The sequence below is a fragment of the Ranitomeya imitator genome, chromosome 1, assembly GCF_032444005.1.
Source record: "Ranitomeya imitator isolate aRanImi1 chromosome 1, aRanImi1.pri, whole genome shotgun sequence".
NCBI classification, from domain to species: Eukaryota; Metazoa; Chordata; class Amphibia; order Anura; family Dendrobatidae; genus Ranitomeya; species Ranitomeya imitator.
Genome location: NC_091282.1, coordinates 581,406,974 through 581,428,361, shown reverse-complemented (window position 1 = coordinate 581,428,361; position 21,388 = coordinate 581,406,974). Strand labels below are relative to the sequence as shown.

Genomic DNA, 21,388 nt, shown 5'->3' with positions numbered 1-21,388 from the left:
TAGTTACCTTGTGTGTATACCCTGTTAATTGTTGTATTTATACACTGGTGCAGTCCACCTCCTTTGGGGGGAGAGAGGGCCATTGATAAAGCCTGCACAGGAGACAGGGATACGCTGGGGGCTCAGGTGTTGTGAATTCAGCTTTTGGGCTCCCTCCGGTGGTTGTAGAGGGTAATGCTGTTGTGCCTGGACTGCAGGAGTGGACAGGTGTATCAACTAATTGCAAAACACACACACACACACACACACACACACACACACACACTAGCTAATCCGTCTACATTTAATACCATTGGGGAATATTCCAATGCTTTTCTTACATTTGAAACTTTAGTTACTCGGACATCAGAAAAATGGGAAAAGGAAACGTTAGATATCTCGCACACAACCTCACTAGAGAGGAAAAGGTGGCTTTAATGGCACTTCAAGATAACAATGATGTTGTGGTACATAGTGCTGACAAAGGGGGAAGTATGGTACCGTATATATTCGAGTATAAGCAGAGATTTTCAGCCCAAAAAAATGGGCTGAAAGTGCCCCTCTCGGCTTATACTCGAGTCATGGAAGGCGGGGGTCGGCGGGTGAGGGGGAGCAACGCCTGTCAAATACTCACCTGCTCCCAGCGCTCCTGGCGCGGTCCCCGCATGTCCCACGGTGTTCGGGCGCAGCAGCTTCCTCCCTTGTTCAGCGGTCACTGGTACCGCTCATTAAAGTAATGAATATGGACTCCACTCCCATAGGGGTGGAGCCGCATATTCATTACTGTAATGAGCGGTGTCACGTGACCGCTCACTACAGGAAGAAATTGCAGCTCCTGGAAACGTGGGACATGCAGGGACCGCGCTAGGAGCAGGTGAGTATGTCATTCACCTTTCCGCGTTCCACCGCCGCCTCGTCTTCCGCGTCCTCTGCAGTGATTGTTCAGGTCAGAGGGCGCGATGACGTATTAGTGTGCGTGCCGCCCTCTGCCTGAACAGTCAGTGCGGAGAGACGGGACGCTGAGGAGCAGCGGGCAGCGACGAGAGGCAAGTATGTAATTTTTTTTTTTCTTTTAGTGCAGCAGCACTACATGTGGCACAATGCTATATGGAGCATCTATGGGGCCATAAAGAACTGCATGGAGCATTATATGGAGCATCGATGGGGCCATAAAGAACTGCATGGAGCATTATATGGGGCCATAAAGAACTGCATGGAGCATTATATGGGGCCATAAAGAACTGCATGGAGCATTATAGGGGGCATATTTGTATATGGAGCATCTTATGGGGCCATAATGAACTGTATGGAGCATTATATGGGGCCTATTTTGTATGGACCATCTTATGGGCCCATAATGAACAGTATGGCGCATTATATGGGGCTCATGATTCAATATGGATATTCAATAACACTTAACCTACTGACGTATCAATTCATTTTACTTTTATTTGTATCTATTTTTATTTTTGACATTTACCGGTAGCTGCTGCATTTTCCACCCTAGGATTATACTCGAGTCAATAAGTTTTCCCAGTTTTTTGTTGCAAAATTAGGGGGTGGGGGGGTAGGGGGTCGGCTTATACTCTAGTATATACAGTATATCAATTTCAAAAATTATTGTACTAGTGTAAAGTAATGACTCAACTAACCTGGGTGAAGATTCTCCAGACACCAGAGCCTTTTGTGATGGCATAATGATAGTAGGTGGTAAAGTTTCTCTCCGCCCATCTCGGGTGCAGTAGTAATTGTTTGCAAACTTGTGACTTGGACCCACTGGAAGATGTGGTAGAGGCTGAGTCCTAGTTGAGAATTACATATCTTTACTACATGAAACTTCTGTGTACAGGCCTTATGACAATAAATTGGTTAGTGATGACCTAAGTAACAATTCGCTATTGCCCAGTACAGTCTTATTCAAGGGAACCTGACAGCAAAATTAAAGGGAACCTGTCACCCCCCCCCCCCCCCCCAGGCGTTTGTAACTAAAGGACACTTTGTGCAGCACTAATGCTGCATTCTGTCAAGGTGGCTCTTTTAATTGGGGTCCCTTCCACCGCTGAAAATCGTTTTTATAAATTGTCTTCCATTCATTCAGTTATGTCCCGGGCGCCTGCGCTGTATTTTTTTCTCAGGCATGCGCAGTTAGCACTGCCCTTCCACTGACATCACATGATGCCTTCATTCTCGCGCCTCCGTGTACGCGCAGCCTGAAATCCCACCCTGTAGAATCTTCTGATTTACTCACACTGCGGGGCTGGGAATCTTGGGAATCTGCTGTAGTTCTCTGCGGCTCTCCCTCAGTGGAAGGGCAGCGCTAACTGCGCATTCCCGAGAAAAAAAAATACAGCGCAAGCCCCGGGGACATAACTGAACGCTGAGGAGGCGGCACCCAGGAAAATGGAGGAAATGACTGATGGCTGTGAGGCGTTTGTGTCCTGGGAGGAAAGACATGCTGCCCTGACAAACTACAGGTATGGAGGGCAAATTATAAAAACGATTCTTTCAGCGGTGGAAGGGACCCCAACTAAAAGAGCCACCTTGACAGAATGCAGCATTAGTGCTGCACAAGTTGGCTCTATTATTTACAAACACCTGGGGGGTGACAGGTTCCGTTTATATATAAAAAAATAAAATAAAAAAAAGTATTAATATTCACCTGAAGCCACAGTATTAAAGTATTAAACGTGCAGCTTACTAACTGGAAGTGTAGCTGCAGGAAGAAGATGAAGTTATATTCTCCCTGAATCCACTGACTCCCAGTCAGTCATTCTATAATGCTGTAGATAAGCCCCGTTGTAGCCTGAAAGATGAGAAATAAAGGTTATATTATACTCACCCATGGGCGGTCCGGGTCCGATTGGCATCGCGGTTCGGTCCAGCGCCTCCCATCTTCATACGATGAAGTCCTCTTCTTGTCTTCTTGCCGCGGCTCCGGCGTACTTTGCCTGCCCTGTTGAGGGCATTGAAAAGTACTGTAGTGCGCAGGTGCTGGGCCTCTCTAACCTTTCCTGGCACCTGCGCACTGCAGTACTGTGCTCTGCCCTCAACAGGGCAGACAAAGCACGCCTGCACAGGAGCCGCGGCAAGAAGAGGACATGATCGTGAGAAGATGGGAGGCCGCGGACCGGACTGCGACGCCCATCGGACCCGGACCGCAGCGGGACCGCCCCTGGGTGAGTATAATATAACCTTTATTTCTCATCTTTCAGGTTACATCGGGGGCTTATCTACAGCATTAGAGAATGCTGTAGATAAGCCCCTGATGCCCCTGGCGACAGCTCATACACGATTTTGGGGGTGACAGATTCCCTTTAAAGGTTAAGGTAATCTGTCATCCCCCAGGCGTTTGTAACTAAAAGAGCCACCTTGTGCTGCACTAATGCTGCATTCTGACAAGGTAGCTCTTTTACTTCTTGTTCCTGGCACTGCTGCAATAATCGTTTTTGAAGTGTGTCCCTCATACCTCAATCGCCAGGGGGGCGGGTCTTTCCCCCTAATCCAGACGCCTCACGGCCAACACTCATGGCCTCTGCGCATCGGGCGCTGCCTCCTCTTCCTTCATTAGCATCCCCGGCGCCTGTGCTATTTTTTTTGCGCTGCCCTTCGAACTTACAGCACAGGCGCCAGGGACACCAATGAAGCAAGAGAAGGTGGCGCCCGGCGCGCAGAGGCCACGAGTGACGGCTGTGAGGCGTCTGGATTAGGGGGGAAATACCTGCCCCCCTGGCGATTTTGAGGTATGAGGGACAAACTTCAAAAGCGACTATTGAGACAGTGCCAGGAACAAGAACTAAAAGAGCAACAAGAAGAAAGTGCCACCTTGTCAGAATGCAGCATTAGTGCAGCACAAGGTGGCTCTTTTAGTTACAAACTCCTGGGGGGGGGGGTTGGGGTGACAGGTTCCCTTTAAGCTGGCCATACACATCAATAGCTGATGGCCGGATAATGCTTTGGCCTATTGATATCTCAGCTGACTTTCCCGTACACAGGAGCTCTCATTTAGCCAAGAACTTTTGTCTTCCCTATGAGAAAGTCGGTGTGAAGATCTGAGGTTGTGGATTATAAAAATTACCTAGGCAGGTTATTGATGCATCTATTTTTATTCCATACATCTATGGTTGTACAACAAATCCAGGTAGATTACCAAAATACAATGTCCTCAGTCTACAAGTTCCCAATCTGACATCGGTAGTTCCACAGGCCCCATACCAGGCAATACCCACTTGTCTTCCAGCTATTGGTTGGCTCATAGCTTTTGTTATCTACAGATGGTATAGTGTGCAGTCACAGCCCATGTTCCTCCAGACGATTGATATCACGATGGTAGCTCATGGATACCACTCCAGCCAACAATCAATATCCAAAACTCCATAGACCATCAATCCCAGCTTTGATTCTCGCTCTTCAAAGTCCCTCCAACAACTCCTGATTCAACCCTCCGGATATGTGCACACGTTCACGTTTTTTCGTGTTTTTTTTTTTTTGCGGTAAAAACGCTATAAAAACATTAAAAACGCATACATTATGCATCCTATCATTTAGAATGCATTCTGCATGTTTTGTACACATGATGCGTTTTTTTCCGCGAAAAAAACGCATCGCGGTAAAAAAAGCAGCATGTTCATTAATTTTGCGGATTTTCTGCCTTTTTCCCGCTATTCTATGCATTTGGGAAAAATTGCACCAAAAACGCATGAAAAAACGCATGCAGATTTCTGGCAGAAATGTCAGGTTTTTGTCAGGAAAACTTCTGCAAGAAATCCTGACATGTACACATACCCTCCCCCTTAAACATTTTTCTTTAGCTCACAGAACAAAGCATATTCCATCCCCCGAGGCTGACAGACTCCCTGTGGTGACAGCTCCCCTGGGTCTACTATCCATCCACACAATGAGCATAGGCTGGTAAAACAATGGATTGATAGGATGATTGCTTTACAATTACCCTTAAGGTACCGTCACACATAACGATATCGTTAACTATATCGTTGCTTTTTGTGATGTAGCAACGATATTGTTAAGGAAATAGTTATGTGTGACAGCGACTAACGATCAGGCCTCTGCTGGGAGATCGTTGGTCGCTGAGGAAAGTCCAGAACTTTATTTCGTCGCTGGATCTCCCGCTGACATCGCTGAACATACTTACCTACCGCTGTCTGTCCCCGGCGCTCAGCTTCTCTGCACTCCTCCTGTACTGGCTGTAAGCACAGCGGCCGGAAAGCAGAGCGGTGACGTCACCGCTCTGCTTTACGGCTGACCGGCGCTCACAGCCAGAGCAGAGAAGCACAGCGCCGGGGACAGACAGCGGTAGGTAAGTATGTAGTGGTTGTTTTTTTAACTTTAACGATGGTAACCAGGGTAAACACCGGGTTACTAAGCGCGGCCCTGCGCTTAGTAACCCGATGTTTACCCTGGTTACCGGCATCGTTGGTCGCTGGAGAGCGGTCTGTGTGACAGCTCTCCAGCGACCAAACAGCGACGCTGCAGCGATCCGGATCGTTGTCGGTATCACTGCAGCGTCGCTTAGTGTGACGGTACCTTTACTTGCAGTCTGTCTCATGTGGACAGAACAGATTTCTGAAGCCCTCTCTCAAGTGGTACTACTGACTCCACCGTACGCTGGCAATACAAGCTGTCATACCCAAAATTCTCATTGCTGACATGATTGTTTTGGAATGATCGAATTCCATCTCTTAACAACACGGGTTTTGCTACAGAAACCAATGATGTTCTTTGACTGGAATCCAGGACACCCAAGAATATATTTCTGGTCCCTGGAACTAGGTCTGACTTTCCCTAATTTATGATTCAACCTAACCTCTGCAGAGAGTGGAGATAAGATATCTCTCGATTGTTCTCTAGTACCCTTTTGGAGTTTACTACTATGAGGAAGTCATCCAAATAAGTAACTATTAAGGTACCTTCACACTAAACGATATCGCTAGCGATCCGTGACGTTGCAGCGTCCTCGCTAGCGATATCGTTCAGTTTGACACGCAGCAGCGATCAGAATCCTGTCGTTGGTCAGGGCTAGAAGGCCAGAACTTTATTTGGTCGCTGGCTCTCCCGCTGACATCGCTGAATCGGCGTGTGTGACACCGATTCAGCGATGTCTTCGCTGGTAACCAGGGTAAACATCGGGTTACTAAGCGCAGGGCCGCGCTTAGTAACCCGATGTTTACCCTAGTTACCATCCTAAAAGTAAAAAAACAAACGCTTCATACTTACCTTCCGCTGTCTGTGACGTCACCGCTCTGCTTTCCGGCCGCTGTGCTCACAGCCAGTACAGAGAAGCAGAGCGCCGGGGACAGACAGCGGAAGGTAAGTAAGAAGCGTTTGTTTTTTTTACTTTTAGGATGGTAACCAGGGTAAACATCGGGTTACTAAGTGCGGCCCTGCGCTTAGTAACCCGATGTTTACCCTGGTTACCGGCATCGTTGGTCGCTGGAGAGCTGTCTGTGTGACAGCTCTCCAGCGACCAAACAGCGACGCTGCAGCGATCCGGATCGTTGTCGGTATCGCTGCAGCGTCGTTTAGTGTGAAGGTACCTTAAATTATACCCTTTCTCCTCAGAAAGGCTACAATTTCTGAAAATCAGCTTTGTGAACACAAGACGGGCCGAGGCCAGCCCAAACAGTAGACACAAATTGGAAACAGTGAATCTGACCCTGGGACTTTACTGCAAATCTTTGGAATTTTTGCAGAGCAGCATGAAAGCATATATGGTACGGTAATAAGACTCCTTTAGATCAAAAGTACACAATACTGCATTTGTGTACATCAAGGATATGGTCAATCTTATTGACTCCATCGTGAATCTCTTGTATGTAACCCATCGATTCAAAGGTTTTAAATTTATTATGAAACAAGATTCCCCAGAGGGCTTCTTGATAGAAAAAATGATTTGAATAGTGACCCTGAAAATATTTCTACTTGTGGAACTGGAGTTATTGCTTCTGATCTTATTAGAGCTTTTATATCTGACCACATGAGGGCAAAGGCGGCTGGGGACGGAGACTGTTAGTATGAATATTTCCTGTGTGAACCAATTCTTTTGTAACCGGCTGAAATGGTTCTTCAAACTCATTGATCCTAAGATATAACTTGCTATCCTTCTATAAACCACCAGAGTTGCCCCCTACCTTTCTGGCATCATGGATTTCTTATTCCAGAACCCGAGTCAAATAGGGAACCTCTACCCCTAACCTTCTTTGGGGTAGATCCAGCTACCCGATTTCCCTTTCCTATGGTACTAATTTATTTGGGAGGGACTGAAACCTCTTGGATCTATCTTCCGGGAACCCCCCTCTTATCTAAAGCTTTTTCTAAAATCTCATCCAAAACAAGTCCAAATACCCATAATGTACTCTAAACTTACTAATGTTTTAACAAAGGTATCTATTTTAAAATAAGACCACAGCAAACTTTAATCTTAATTAGTGTTGAGAATTCAGATACTGCAAATATCGGGTATCGGCCGATATTTGCTGTATCGGAATTCCGATACCGAGTTCGATATTTTTGCGATATCGGAAGTTCCTATAAGTTCCCAGTCATCTTCGGCATGTGCGGTGCGTATGGTTCCCAGGGTCTGGAGGAGAGGAGACTCTCCTTCAGGCCCTGGGATCCATATTCATGTAAAAAATAAAGAATAAAAATAAAAAATATGGATATACTCACCCCTCCGACGAACCCTGGCTGTCACCGCTGCAAGTGTCTGCCTCCGTTCCTAAGAATGCAGAGAGTGAAGGACCTTCGATGAAGTCGCGGTCACGTGAGCTTAAGGCTTGTCTTAAACCCTTGAAATTACACAAATAAGGACTCACTTTTCCTCCATTTTTTTTGGTTAGGGCCAAATACTGAACTAGAACCAGTTTGACATCTAGCGTATGTAGATTGTGCTCTTCTGCATTTTTAGGATTGCTATAAAAAGGAGGGAAGAACAATTTCCTGGATTCTAATATATTGAGACAGCACCTTTGGAAGTTATGCTGGGTCTGCTCTCATAACTTTATGTTCCAAAATCTGGGTAAACGGGTGGTTGACAGTGCCTGCAAGTTACTGACTATACAGGCCGATGTTAGGGCTGCCAATATAGCTGTCTATAGAGTGACCATTTTAAACCAGTGCTTCACTCAGAGGTTCAAATGGAGGTTTGGTTAATGCCTCTAGGACTAAATTTAGATCCCAAGGGGGTATTCTCGGGGACAGACTCAGCCTTAATCTATCGCATGCCTTAATAAATCTAAATTATTCACCTATCTGCAGCTAGGTTACAATTATATAAGGTTCCTAGAGCCGACTAGCAGCTAGGCCCATTTCTAGTCCTTTCTGAAGGAACTCTAGTATGGCTTTAATTGAAAAATCCCCCTCCCTGGATTGTCAGAAATTAGTCAAAATTTTTGCACAAATCCTACCATATATTTTAGTTGTCAGTGGCTTCCTGCTCTAAAGCAGATTAACGACTAAGGCCGGTGAGAAGCCTCTCAAAAATCCATGCAGTTAAATGCAGGCCCACCTCTGAGGGTGATGGACTGGGCCCTCGTTGAGGAGATCTGGGATATCTGGAAGGACCCAGGGACCTGACAGACATCTTCCTCATCCACGTGAACCATGGCCTCTTGGGTCAAAATGAGGCAATCAAAAATAACCTTTGCTCTCTCCGCCCATATTTTCCTGAGCACCGCGGGAATCAACACTAATTGGGGGGGGGGGGGTAGGCATAGGCTAGGTCGAAGTTCCATGGAATGTGTAGAGAGTCTATTGCATAGGGACTTTCCCTCGGATCTAAAGAGCAGAACTTTTCTGTTTCTTTTTGTTTCACTTGTTAGTGAACAAATCTATCTCTGGCTGCCCCTATTGGTCCACTATTTTCTGTACTGCTTCCCCCATACTCGAACTCTCTACCCCGACACATCAGACTCTCGCCTACCACGGAAACCTTCAAAAAGATCCTGAAGACCCACCTCTTCCGACAAGCCTACAACCTGCAGTGATCATTAGTCTGCTGAACCACCGCACAACTAGCCCTACGCTCTCCTAGTGTATCCTCACCCATCCCCTGTAGACTATGAGCCCTCGCGGGCAGGGTCCTATCTCCCTCTGTACTTGTGTGTGCCTTGTTGTGCTCATGTTTATTGTACTTGTCTATAATTGCCCCTTCCACGTGTAAAGCGCCATAATAAATGGCGCTATAAAAATGAATGATATTCCTGGATGCACCTCCCATTCCCACTGCTTTCGTGTATATCGACTGAGGAAGTCTGCTCTGTTTTCTTCCCCTCTTACGTGCAGTGCTGTTAGTATTAACTGATGGAACTCTGCGAACTGAAGAATCCCTTCTCTTCACCAACAACAAGGTGCCCCCAGATAGTTGATGTAACTAACTGTTGCCCGACATGATACGATCAGGACGTCCCTTCAGCTGGGGAAGGAATCTCATCACTGCTAGCTCTTCCATGTTTGACAATTAAGGACTTTCTGCCTCCGATCCGACTCCTTAGACTACGCAATCTCGAAGATGTGCCCCTCAACCTTCCGAGCTTGCATCTGTTTATTATGTCCATGATCTGATAGGACCACGAAGTTCTCCCGATATTCTCAGAATTCATCAAGCAGGCAACAGAGCAGATAGTCACTTGGGAAAGTGTGATCTTTCCATCTGCCCATTGAGCTTTCTTTTCGCCTTTCAATACATCCTGCTGCAGGTACCTGGAGTGTAACTGGGCCCACTACACTGCCGGAATTCAGGACAACATTGTCCCCAGCAGGGACACTGCCTTCCTCAGAGTTATAACCGGCCTGGTTACTGCTGCTGATATCAGGGTTATCACTTTAGTTACCTTCTCCTCCGGCAGACAACATATCTGTTCCCTTGAGTCCAAAATAAGCCCCAAAGGATTGAATTCTCAGTGGATGCAGCTTTGATTTCTATATATTGAGCATACAACCCAGTTGAGTCAGACTGGATCTGACTTGCATAAGTTGGTGATTGAAGTCTTCTTTTGATCTGCCTACCATGAGGAAATCATCCAGGTATGGAATAAATAGGATGTTCCTTTCTTGAACATGTGCTCTAACCTCTAAAATGACCTTCGTGAATACCCTCGGCGCCATTGAAATCCTGAAGGGTAATGACCTGTACTGAAAGTGCCTGATCTGTTTGTCTACGTAACAGCTACTCTCAGGTACTGCTGATCTTCTGCCCGGATTGAAACATGGTGGTTTGCGTCCTTTAAATCCTGGACGCTCATGTAACACCCTGGGTACAGCATCTTGATCATTGATTTTATGGACTCCCATCTTGAAGGACATGGGTATCAGAAATTTGTTCAGACCCTTCAGGTTGATTATAGTCCTGAAGCTGCCATCTGTTTCTCATTTTTTTTGTTAGAAATAGGGGAGAAGAAAATGATTTTCCCCGCCGATGTAATGGCACCTCTTTCAACACCTGTTTGTATATTAAGCCTAATACTTCTGTCTGCAGGGCTAATTGCTCCCCAGGACTTCTGGGGGAAGGATATTCTGAATATGTGACAGGGAGTGTAATTTCAGTCCTGACCAAATTATGTTCAGAATCCAAGGTTTGGATGAGATTCTCTTCCAGGCAGGCTGGAAGTGGGACAATCTTCCTCCCACCTGGGAATGCCTGTCACTTGGAAGGCTTCCTAGCGTCAGAAGAAGGGCCTCCAAACAGAATCCTGCGGTCCTTGGCCTCCTATCTTTCCACTTCCCCTGTTCTTAGTGGGTCTTGTTTCTATTCTACCTTCTCTTCAGACAGGAATTTTTATAGTGGAGGAAGAGTATACAAACAAATCCCTTCTTCCTTTCCACTGCTTTGTCTAGTATGTCATCTAGTGCCTGCCCAAAGAAGCATTTCCCTTCACAAGGGATTGCACTCAACTTAATTTTAGACGGGACAGCCAAAAGCTAGCTCGAGCCACAATGCTCTATGGGCAGCGCTTGACAGATTTGCTGATCTGGCTGCCAGCCTAACAGAGTCTGCAGAAGCATCAGCGAGAAAGGTTGCTCCTCCCTGCATTAGCCGAAGATTCGCTAAGGGTATGTTTCCACGGTCAGGATTGCTTCAGGATTTGCTCAGGATTTGACGCAGGTAAAATCTGCACCAAAGGTCACTGGCAGTTCAACTGCGTTTTTACATGCGTTTTTGTAAGCTACGGTAAATAAAGTTATACAAAAATAAAAAAAAAGAATTGTGATGTAATTTCTTGTCCAACCTCTTCATTTACATACTCCATTGAAGAATAATGTTTAGATAGATAGATAGATATATATATATATATATATATATATATATATATATATATATATATATATATATATTATATATATACCGTATTTTTCGCTTTGTAAGACGCTCCGGATTATAAGACGCACCCCAAATTTTGAGGAGAAAAATAGGAAAAAACTATTTTTTAATAAATTGGTGGGGCGTCTTATAATCCATGCGTCTTATTACTTACCAGGGGTTGTGGTTGTGGTGGATCAGGGTCCCAGGCTCGTTGCCGGAGGCAGGAGTGGAGCATTGCTGCAGGCTGGGATGAGGGGGTCTGCAGGGGGCTCCTGTGCTGCAGGGGGGCTCCTGTGCTGCAGCCTGGGATGAGGGGTCTGCAGGGGGCTCCTTTGCTGCAGGCTGGGATGAGGGGTCTGCAGGGGGCTCCTGTGCTGTAGGGCTGTCTCCGGTGCTGCGGGGGGCTCTGGCGACATTTTGTGAAAGACCAGAGCCCCCCGGCAGTTCTTCCATGCGTTCCAGTATGACTAATTCCGGGAAAATGGCCGCCGGAATCTCGAGAGATGAGATCTCAGCGCTGAAATCTCATCTCCCGAGATTCCGGCGGCCATTTTCCCGGAGTCAGTCATACTGGAACTAACTCCGGGAAAATGGCCGCCGGAATCTCGAGAGATGAGATCTCAGCGCTGAAATCTCATCTCCCGAGATTCCGGCAGCCATTTTCCCGGAATTAGTCATACTGGAACGCATGGAAGAACTGCCGGGGGGCTCTGGTCTTTCACAAAATGTCGCCAGAGCCCCCCGCAGCACCGGAGCCTTCAGCATCACCCGGGGCAGCAGCGGACAACCTCGGCAGTGGCGGCGGACGACAGCGGCGGCAGGCGGTAGCGGCGGCGGACACCCCCTCCTCCCAGCCTGTAATGGTAAGCGGTATATCCGCTATATCGGTAGATAATAGATAGATACAATAGGTAGATAATATCGAGCCCGATGTTTAGTAATAAACATAATAAAATGTTAATAAAGAGTTAGGCTGGGATCACACACGTGAGAAACTCGCACGAGTCTCACCTCAAGACCCGGCACTGCTGCCGGCACTCAGGACCAGAGCGTGCGGCTGCATGTATTTCTATTCAGCAGAACGCACCAGTCCCGAGTGCTGGCGGCAGTGTCGGGTATTGATGCGAGAGACTCGTGTGAGTTTCTCGCAAGTATGACCCCGGCCTTGAAAGCAATATGTTTAATTATTAAAAAAAATGTTTTTGTTTTTTTTGTTTTTTTTACGGGTCCCCCTATTTTTATGGCCAGTAAAGGCTAAATATACAGCTGTAGGCTGATATTCATGGCCTGGGAAGATCCATGGGTATTAACCCCTTCCCAGGTTACAAACATCAGTATCCCAGTCATAGGCTTTCCCTCTCTGGAGCAGAAAATTGTGCGAGAGCCCACATCATTTTTTTTTTTTTCACATTTTTTAAAGTTAGGAGACATGCATAGTAAGCTGCCTTTACGCATTTACTACGCATGTGACTAATCATTAGATCCAATTTTAAAGCATCTAATGATTATCTATCGGAAATTTACAGTGCGGCGATGGAGCGTCGCCGCATTATAAAAGGACATGTTCTGAAAAGACGCATGTCCGTTTACGCGGGTCTGCCGCATGCATGTTTTAACGCATAGTGGAGACGGGATTTCATGAAATCCCCTCCACTATGCTGTAACATCTGAGCGCTGCGGCTCTACGCAGCGTCAAACACGAAGCGTTTCCTGACCGTGGAAACACACCCTAACAACTCCTGCCTTGGGGTTGTTTTTTTTTTTTATTATTATATGCTCCTCAAGATGATGTAGCCAGACCATCATGGATCTGGCTGTGTAAGTTGAGGCTATCGCAGGCTTTAGAGCTCCCGCCGTAGACTCCCATGTCTGTTTAAGTTATGGCTCAGCTTTTTTATCCAGGGGGTCTTTTAGGGTATGTGCACACGCTGCAGATTTTGCTGCGGATCCGCAGCGTTTTCCCATGAGTTTACAGTACCATGTTAACCTATGGGAAAATAAATCCGCAGTGCAAATGCTGCGGAAAAAACGCGCGGAAACGCACATGTCAATTCTTTGTGTGGATTCCGCTGCGGTTTTACACCTGCTCCAATAGAAAACTGCAGGTGTAAACCCGCAGCAGAAACTGCGATAAATCCACAGGAAAAACCGCAGCGGTTTTGCACTGCGGTTTTTCCAAATCCGCTGCGGAAAAATCCGCAGTCCTCCAGAATACGTGTGCACATACCCTAAGGGTTCCCAGATCTTAAAATGGTAAAGTGGATTATTTGGAGGATTTTGCCACAGCGATGGTTTTCTCTCATCCCAATTCCTCCTCATCAAAAGGGGTACCTTCTATTCGACATTGATGCTAATGGACCCTTCTTATGTGGTCTCTTCCATTCCCTGTCTGAGTTTTAACTTTCTCATTGATTGGGAATGAGTGTCTCTTTCTTTGTTCTAAACCCCCAAATAGGATATTGTGAACTGTACTATCCGTTTTAGAATCTGTACTGCCCATGGTTGATCTAATGGCCTTCACTAGCCTCAGTGTCTTCTGCCGGGGGGGGGGGGGGGGATATCCCCCTTTTCAATATCTAAGGAGGAAGGGGAGGAACCAAAAGTAGTCAGAGACGTCCATGTCCTCTATTATTACCGATTCTTTCGAACCAGACGCCTGCTGATTTCGGTCTCCTTACCCCCTTTTTTACTACCTGTTTCAGTGTGTCCTGGACATATCTGTAGCAAACCCGGGGGTTTCCTCCAAGATGGTCTTCTGAATACAGTGGGAACACAGCTATTTTGTGTATGTGCATTCTCTGTTATTTTGTTTGGGGCTACATTTCATGGGCCTTCCCTAGTAAGGATACATAGAGAAAAGGTGACCTATTTAGTATGCTTAACATTCACGGAGATGATTCACCAATCAGAAGTTCAGTCTATGGTACAGGAGATGAAAGCAGAGTTGGTTCATTGAACATTCTTCTCTGGAGGTGGTGGAATCCTGACCTGCCTTGGTCCGCTGGCAGGTTTTGCCTCCACTCGCCCGACTGCTACGTCCCCGGCGGTGACGCTGCTGCCGTTGATGTTGCTGTGGGGCTTGCTTTGGTGGTGGTGTCAGCTGCTGCATCTGCTGTGATGTCTCCTGTAATGTGTTGGAGGAACTACATCCTGAAGTGCCGGACCTTGACAAACTTGTTTAGGAGCTTCAGTTCCAGAATGGGCCGAACCGTTCAGTCCCTATTCGGACCCACGAACAAGTTTGAGGAGAACCCCTCAAACGTCTCGTTTTCTGGGACCAGAATAATGACTCAGTTTTGGCAGAGCGCATCGATGGCTAGGTAAAAAGACCGTACCTGCGCCTCTCTTGTCGATGGGGAGGGGTTTGTGAGGGGAAGAACCGTGCCAGAGGGTGAGAAGAAAACACTAAGTAGACCTACTGGTAATTGTATTTCCAGGAATCCATCCTGACAGCACACTGGAGGACATCCTTCTTATCCTTGATGGGACAGGAAACACGAGAGGTTAAAATGACTCTCCCCCTACCACCCTTCAGTGCTTTTCCAAAGTAACACATCTGGATGGATGCAAAAACAAAGGTTTATTCCAACAAAATAATCAATCATACAAATGTTACATCACATGAGTATAAAGATCATACAATAGGGAGGGAACTAATAGTGCTGTCAGGATGGATTCCTGGAAATACAATTACCAGTAGGTCTAATTACTGTTTTCCAGGTCACCACCTGACAGCACACTGGAGAAATACCAAAGGAGAATGGTATTTAGGGTGGGACCACTGCTTCAAGTACCTTTCTACTGAAGGCCAACTGAGGCGATACTACATCTAACTTATAGTGTTTAGAAAAGGTACTAAGGCTAGACCATGATGCAGCCCTGCAGATCTGATCTACCGTAGCCCCCCCCCCCTTTCTCTGCCCATGACGTGGCCATGGCCCTAGATGAATGGGCTTTGATGTTGACCGGGGAATTTTGCCCTTTAGCTTTATAGGCTAAACTGATTGTGGATTTTATCCACCGTGCAATAGTCGCTTTTCTCCCCTTATTTGGACCCCTGAACTGAACTAACAAATTGTTGTCCTGTCTCCAGGGTCTAGCTAAATCAAGGTACCTGAGTACAGTGTCTCTTACGTCTAGGTTGTGATAAAATCTTTCCTTTTGGTTTTTAGGGAACTGGCAAAACAATCTCCTGATTCATATTAGTATCTGAAACGACCTTGGGGAGAAAAGCCAGATCGAGTCTTAGTACTAATTTATCCTCGAAGATTTGTAAATACGGATTCTGTACCGATAGAGCCTGTAGTTCCCCCAATCTTTTTGCCCACGTGATCGCAACTAAAAATGCGGTTTTAAAGGGAGAGTTTGTGTTCTATATCCCCTGTTACATCTCACGCCTGTTCACATAGGAAATTCAGAACCAAGTTCAGATCCCACGGTGGGACTGATCTTCTAATCAATGGTTTTAGTCTCTGGACTGCTCTAGAGAATCGACTAATCCAGGGATGGGCAGATAGGGAAGAATCGAAAAATACACTCAGGGCCACTATTTGGACCCTTAATGTACTCGGTCTAAGACCTTTTTGAAACCCTGACTGCAAAAAGTCAAGAATTTTGGGGATATTTGGATGGTCAGTATCAACTGTCATCTCCCCGCAAAACCCACAAAATCGCTTCCATATTTTTTGTATAGATACAGATGTCACCGGCTTCCTGCTGGCTTGAACGGTAGAAATGATGTCATCTGAAAGCCCTTAAGACCTTCCGTTCAGGATCCAGGCCGCCAACTGAAGTGCCTCTGGATTCTGGTGTAGAACTGGGCCCTGTAGAAGATCCTCTCTTTCTGGTAACAGGAGGGGTTTTTCCACTGACAGTTTCCTTAACAAAGGAAACCAACTTCGTTTCGGCCAGTGAGGAGCTATGAGGATGACCTTGGCCTCGTCCTCGCAGATTTTCCTGAGTGTTCTTGGGATCATTGCTAGAGGAGGAAATGCATACAGAAGACCGTGGTTCCAGGGTTGTGAGAAGGCATCGATCGCGGCTGGGCTCTCCCAGGGGTTTAGGGAGTAAAAGATCTTGACCTTTTGCATTTTCTTTTGCAGCAAATAGATCAACCGTCGGCTTCCCCCAACGTTGACATAGATGCCCGAATACCTCGCTGTTGTGTATCCCCTACAGAATGGGAACTGTTTTCCTGCTGAGGAAATCCGCCAACTGGTTCTTGGAACCCTCCAGGTGTACCGCCGAGATTGACAGAACCGACCTTTCTGCCCACCTGAAGATCTGTTCCGCCAGATCCTGTAATGCCATATGTCTTGGGCCCCCTTGATGTCGCAGGAAGGCTACAGTTGTCGTGTTTTCTGAGAAGACCTTTACATGTTTGTTCTGCAGAAGATGTTGTGCCGTCGTTAAGACCTTCCAAACCGCATGTAGTTCTCTTTTGCTGTCTTTTCTTTTCCAGCGACCTTGAAAATATCGTCCTTGGACATTACCTCCCCCAACCATGCTGACTTGCATCTGTCGTAACCGATACGCTCGGTGTTTGAAGCCATGGCACCCCCAGTCGGAGATTTCTGGAGAGAGTCCACCACACCAGGGATCTTTTGACCTGCGAAGTAAGATTCAGAGTCTGGTTTAGTAATTTCTGTTTTCTGTTCCAGCTCCTCAGAACTCCCTGCTGAAGCTGTCAAGAATGAAATTGACTCCATCTCACGCAAGGGATGCAGGCCGTCATTAATCCCAGTACTTTCATCCCGACTCTGATCGTATTTCGGCCTCGAGAAAAGTCACGGATCTTCTCTATTATGCCCTTTAGCCTGACTTCTGGTAGAAAAGACATTCTTGCTTGTGAATCGAGCAGGACTCCCAGGAATTTTATTCTGGATTTTGGAATTAAATCTGATTTTTCCCAATTTATAATCCATCCTAGATTTTCTAGTGTTGAAATGAGGGATTGACAGTTGATCCTGAGCTGGACTGCTCAGTCTGCCGCTACTAAAAAGTCGTCTAAATAGGGAATCACCATTATATCCTGATTCCTCAGATAAGCGACAACCTCCACCATAAGTTTTGTAAAACCTCTGGGAGTGGATGCCAGGCCTAAGGGGAGACAGCGAAATTGGAAATGGTAGACCTTTCCTTCCATGTTTACCGTGAACCGCAGGAACCTCTGGTGATTTAGGTAAATGGGTACATGGTAATATGCACTTTTTAAATCTAGAGTGCACATCACCATACCTTTTCCCAACAGAGGGATGGTAGACCGAATCGACTCCATTTTGAATCTTTTGTATAGGACCCAATTGTTTAGATGTTTCAAATTTATTATTGTCCTTGATTCTCCCGACGGTTTTGTTATTAAGAAGAGATTGGAGTAGTGACCTCTGCACTCTTCCCGAGGGGGTACCGGAACAATAGCTGCCATTTTTAAGAGGTCCTGTATATCTGACCACATAGGGGATGACTATTTTAGATGGGAGCTGGACACCTTTCGGGAGGAAGAGATGTAAATTCTATTTTGTATCCCTGGGGCACTATCTGTAAGGCCCACGGACTCGTTGTAATCTCCCTCCATCCTCCCAGGAATCCGGCCAGACGACCCCCTACTCTGATGGCGTCATTTCCTGCGGTACCTAGACCCAGACCCCGAGTCTTTGGTTTTGGGCCTGCTATCCCCTCCTTTCTGGCAACTCCATCTACCCTGTTATCCCTTACCCCTGTAATCGGGTTTTTGATTATAGCGGGGTCTTCCGAAAGGGCTGGAACTTTTTAGGTTTTTCTTCCGGGAACCCTTTCTTTGCGTCTGCGGCCTTTTCTACTATATCGTCGAGGAGCGGTCCGAAGACCCTGTCCCCAGAAAAGGGTATAGAACACAATTTGTTCTTAGAATGCATGTCACCCGACCAGCTTTTGAGCCAAATAGCTCTTCGGGCTGCATTAGATAGGGATTGACCCCTAGACACGAACCTAACAGACTGAGGACGCGTCTGCCAAAAAGGTGGTTGCTAATTTTAGCAAAGGTAGGGATTTCAGGATAGTTTCCCTGGGAGTTTTGGCTGTTAGTTGATCCTGAAGATCATCTAACTAAAGGTCCATGGAGCGAGCCACCGATGTCGCTGCAATATTTGCTCCAATAATTGCCGAAGAACTTTCCCAGGCCCTTTTTAAAAGGCCGTCTGCCTTCCTATCCATGGGTTCTTTTAGATTGAGGACTCTTCCAAAAGGAATTGCAGTCCTTTTGGATACTTTAGCCAATGCTATGTTTATCTTGGGTATATCGACCCACTCTGACTTCGTTTGGATCAAACGGCAAACGAAGTCTGAAGTCCTTAGGGATAGTCAGTCTTTTCTCCGCTTCCTCCCATTCCTCCAGAATCATGGATCTGATATTGGAGTTTACAGGGAAGACCTTAGAGGTCTGCGAGCGCAAGCCCCCGAACATCTTATCCTGAACAGAACAAGACGGCTGAGGCTCCTCGATCTGCATAGTATGCCGAACCGCCTCCAACAGTTCTCCTGTGTCTGCGGCAGAGAACAAATATCTTCTCCCTTTCTCCGGAGGATCTCTACTCTCTTCTTCCTCCTCTACCACCGACCCAAAGGATGATGAGTCTTCAGAAGAGTAAATCGACCCTCGGCCTTTTCCTCGGTCTCTCTGAAGGTGAGGCTTGAGGGAGTACCAGACTTGAAACCGAAGCCTGAACCTGCTCTCTTATCATGGCTCTCATATTTGTCATAAGAGAAGCCTGTTCCTCTCCTATGATTCTGCAGGTGCATGTTTCACATAGGGGTTTCTGCCAGGTATCCTTCAGTTTAACTGCACAGATAGGACACTTCTTATTTTTACAGGGTTTCTTTACTGATTTCTTGGACAAGGAGGCTGCCTATAAAAAAAAAATATGTAGCAAACACTAGCATTCCTTTTTTTTTTTTTTTTTTTTTTCAAATATCCAGGGCCTTATTTACTAGCGCTGATGACTCCTGCCCCTCTGCTCTAGCTGCGTCCTCCATGATGCTCTAGAGATCGCTACTGCCCCCTGCACCATACCTTTTATTTCTGTTCCTCTGTTTCATCTTTAATTCAGCGCTCCCGCGCTCTCCACCTCTCTCTCCCTACAGAGATGCCATCCTCCCCCCTCAGCCGCAAACCGGAAGTGACGCGCGGCCGGAAAGAGGATGGTGCGGCGAGGATCTGCTTCCCCCAGCGACCGCATGGAGACGCCAGCATCAGCAGAGGCCGCCGCTGGGATCGCTCGCACCAGGGGGCGCGACGGAAGGATCGAGAACCCTCGCCAGGGAGAAGCGATCCCCATACCAGGAGCAGCGCTACACTGGTAGGCCGAGGGACCCTCGGGCGGGTGTCAGCCAGCGGGTGTCTCATGGAGGGAAGGGTGAGGCAGAGCCCCCCCCCCCCACAGAACGGTAGATTTTCCTCTCGTCCGTTCCTATCCATGATGGGACAGGAGGAACACTGAAGGGTGGTAGGGAGAGGGTTCTTTTAACCTCTCGTGTTTCCTGTCCCATCAAGGATAAGAAGGACGTCCTCCAGTGTGCTGTCAGGTGGTGACCTCGAAAATTCTATTTTGTATTCGGAGGTCCCTGACCCATTCTGCCTACTCTGCTGGTGTCTGCCGTATAAAGCCACGAGTCATTGCACTGAGAATCTATGGGACCTAGATCCCTTAGATCTGGATTGTTTTGGACGGCTCTTCCAAGACTAGTTGGTCCTGTACGAAACCTGGGGGCCTTTGTCCCCAGAGGAAATGCCCTGATCCGGAGGAGTTGGTTGTTGCGGACCCACTGGAATTGCCGCGAAAGGATCAGAAACGTGCCTGTTGCTGATGGCGGAGAGTTCGCCTAGCCTTCTGCTGGGGAAGGAATTTACTCTTCCCTCCTGTAGAGTCAGAAATAAGCTGATCCAGCTTCTCTCCCAAAAAAACAAACATTCCCTCTGGTAAGGCAGAGACGTTAAAGACTTTTTAGAAGCAGAGTCCGCTTTCCATTCCCTGAGCCACAGAGCCCGTCTGATGGTGATAGCGTTTGAGGCTGCAAGAGCCGCAAAGTTAGCCACGTCCAGAAAAGCGTGCACCATATATTTCCCGGCCAGAAAAATCCGATTGGACAGATCCGCTGGCTCCTGTGGAAGGTCACTACCCTGAATGGTTCTGGTCAAGGCATCTGCCCAAGTGACCATAGCTTTAGTTAACCACTCCGAAGCAAACGAGGGAGAAAGAGCAGAGCCCAAAGCTTTAAAAACTGAGCGGGCAAGATTCTGACAGTCTGTGGGTTCTTTAATGGAGAATCCATCAGGTAAGGACAGGAGGGTTTTGGTGGCTAAGCAGAATACAGGTGGGTCAACCAGATAGGATTCAGTCCATTCCTTCCGCAGATCCAATGAAAAAGGGTCTCTCGCCTCCAGGGGTTTCTGACCTGTGAAGCGTTTGTCTGGCCGCTCCCTATGCCGCCGAACTATGTCCTGAAACTCAGGAAGGCTGGAGAAAACCCTATGAGGACGTTTGGTCCCCTTGAAGGACACTGCGTGATCTAGAACAGAATTAGAGTCCTCGTCAATCTTCAAAGTCTGGTTGACAGCCTCAATGAGACTGTCAACAATCGTCTGATAATACGGTGAGTCTAGGTCTAGGGACACATCAGACTCGCACTCAGAGTCCTGGTTGCTGTGAACCTCGGGTGATGGGGAGCGAGAAATGGAGCTCACGGATGCAGAGGTGCGAGAGGGCCCGGGAGACGTGATATGGGTCCGTTTTCTAGATGCCTGTGTAATTTTTGAATGAGAACGGCCCCTGCTGGCTGATGGTTCCCATGTGGTAGAGGAATCCTCTAACACAGGCAAACAAATGCCCAGAGCCGGGACGTAATAGCCTTAGCTAGTGAAGCCATGGACTGTGTCAGTGACGAAGCCCACTCAGGAGGACTGGCTACACTGGGATCAGTAGCGTCAGAGGGCTCCTGAGTGCATTTGAGATCACTGGCCTTGCAGAGTGGCATACTGTGTCCCCATGGCAACGCCGTCTGGCAGGTGGTACATGAGGTGAAAAAACACAGTATGTGCTTTGTTAGTCTTCCTGGATATCT

The 21,388-nt window shown here is 47.1% G+C and overlaps 1 protein-coding gene across 2 annotated transcripts in view; it reads right to left on the bottom strand.

The window, feature by feature from the left end:
• Window positions 1–21,388, bottom strand: part of NDUFA7 (NADH:ubiquinone oxidoreductase subunit A7) — a 39,309-nt gene that overhangs the window by 6,817 nt on the left and 11,104 nt on the right. For both annotated transcript variants that reach the window (XM_069767872.1, XM_069767871.1), the window contains exon 3: window positions 1,632–1,781. In XM_069767872.1, the coding sequence (XP_069623973.1) occupies window positions 1,632–1,781 (150 nt within the window). The remainder of the gene's footprint in view (window positions 1–1,631; window positions 1,782–21,388) is intronic.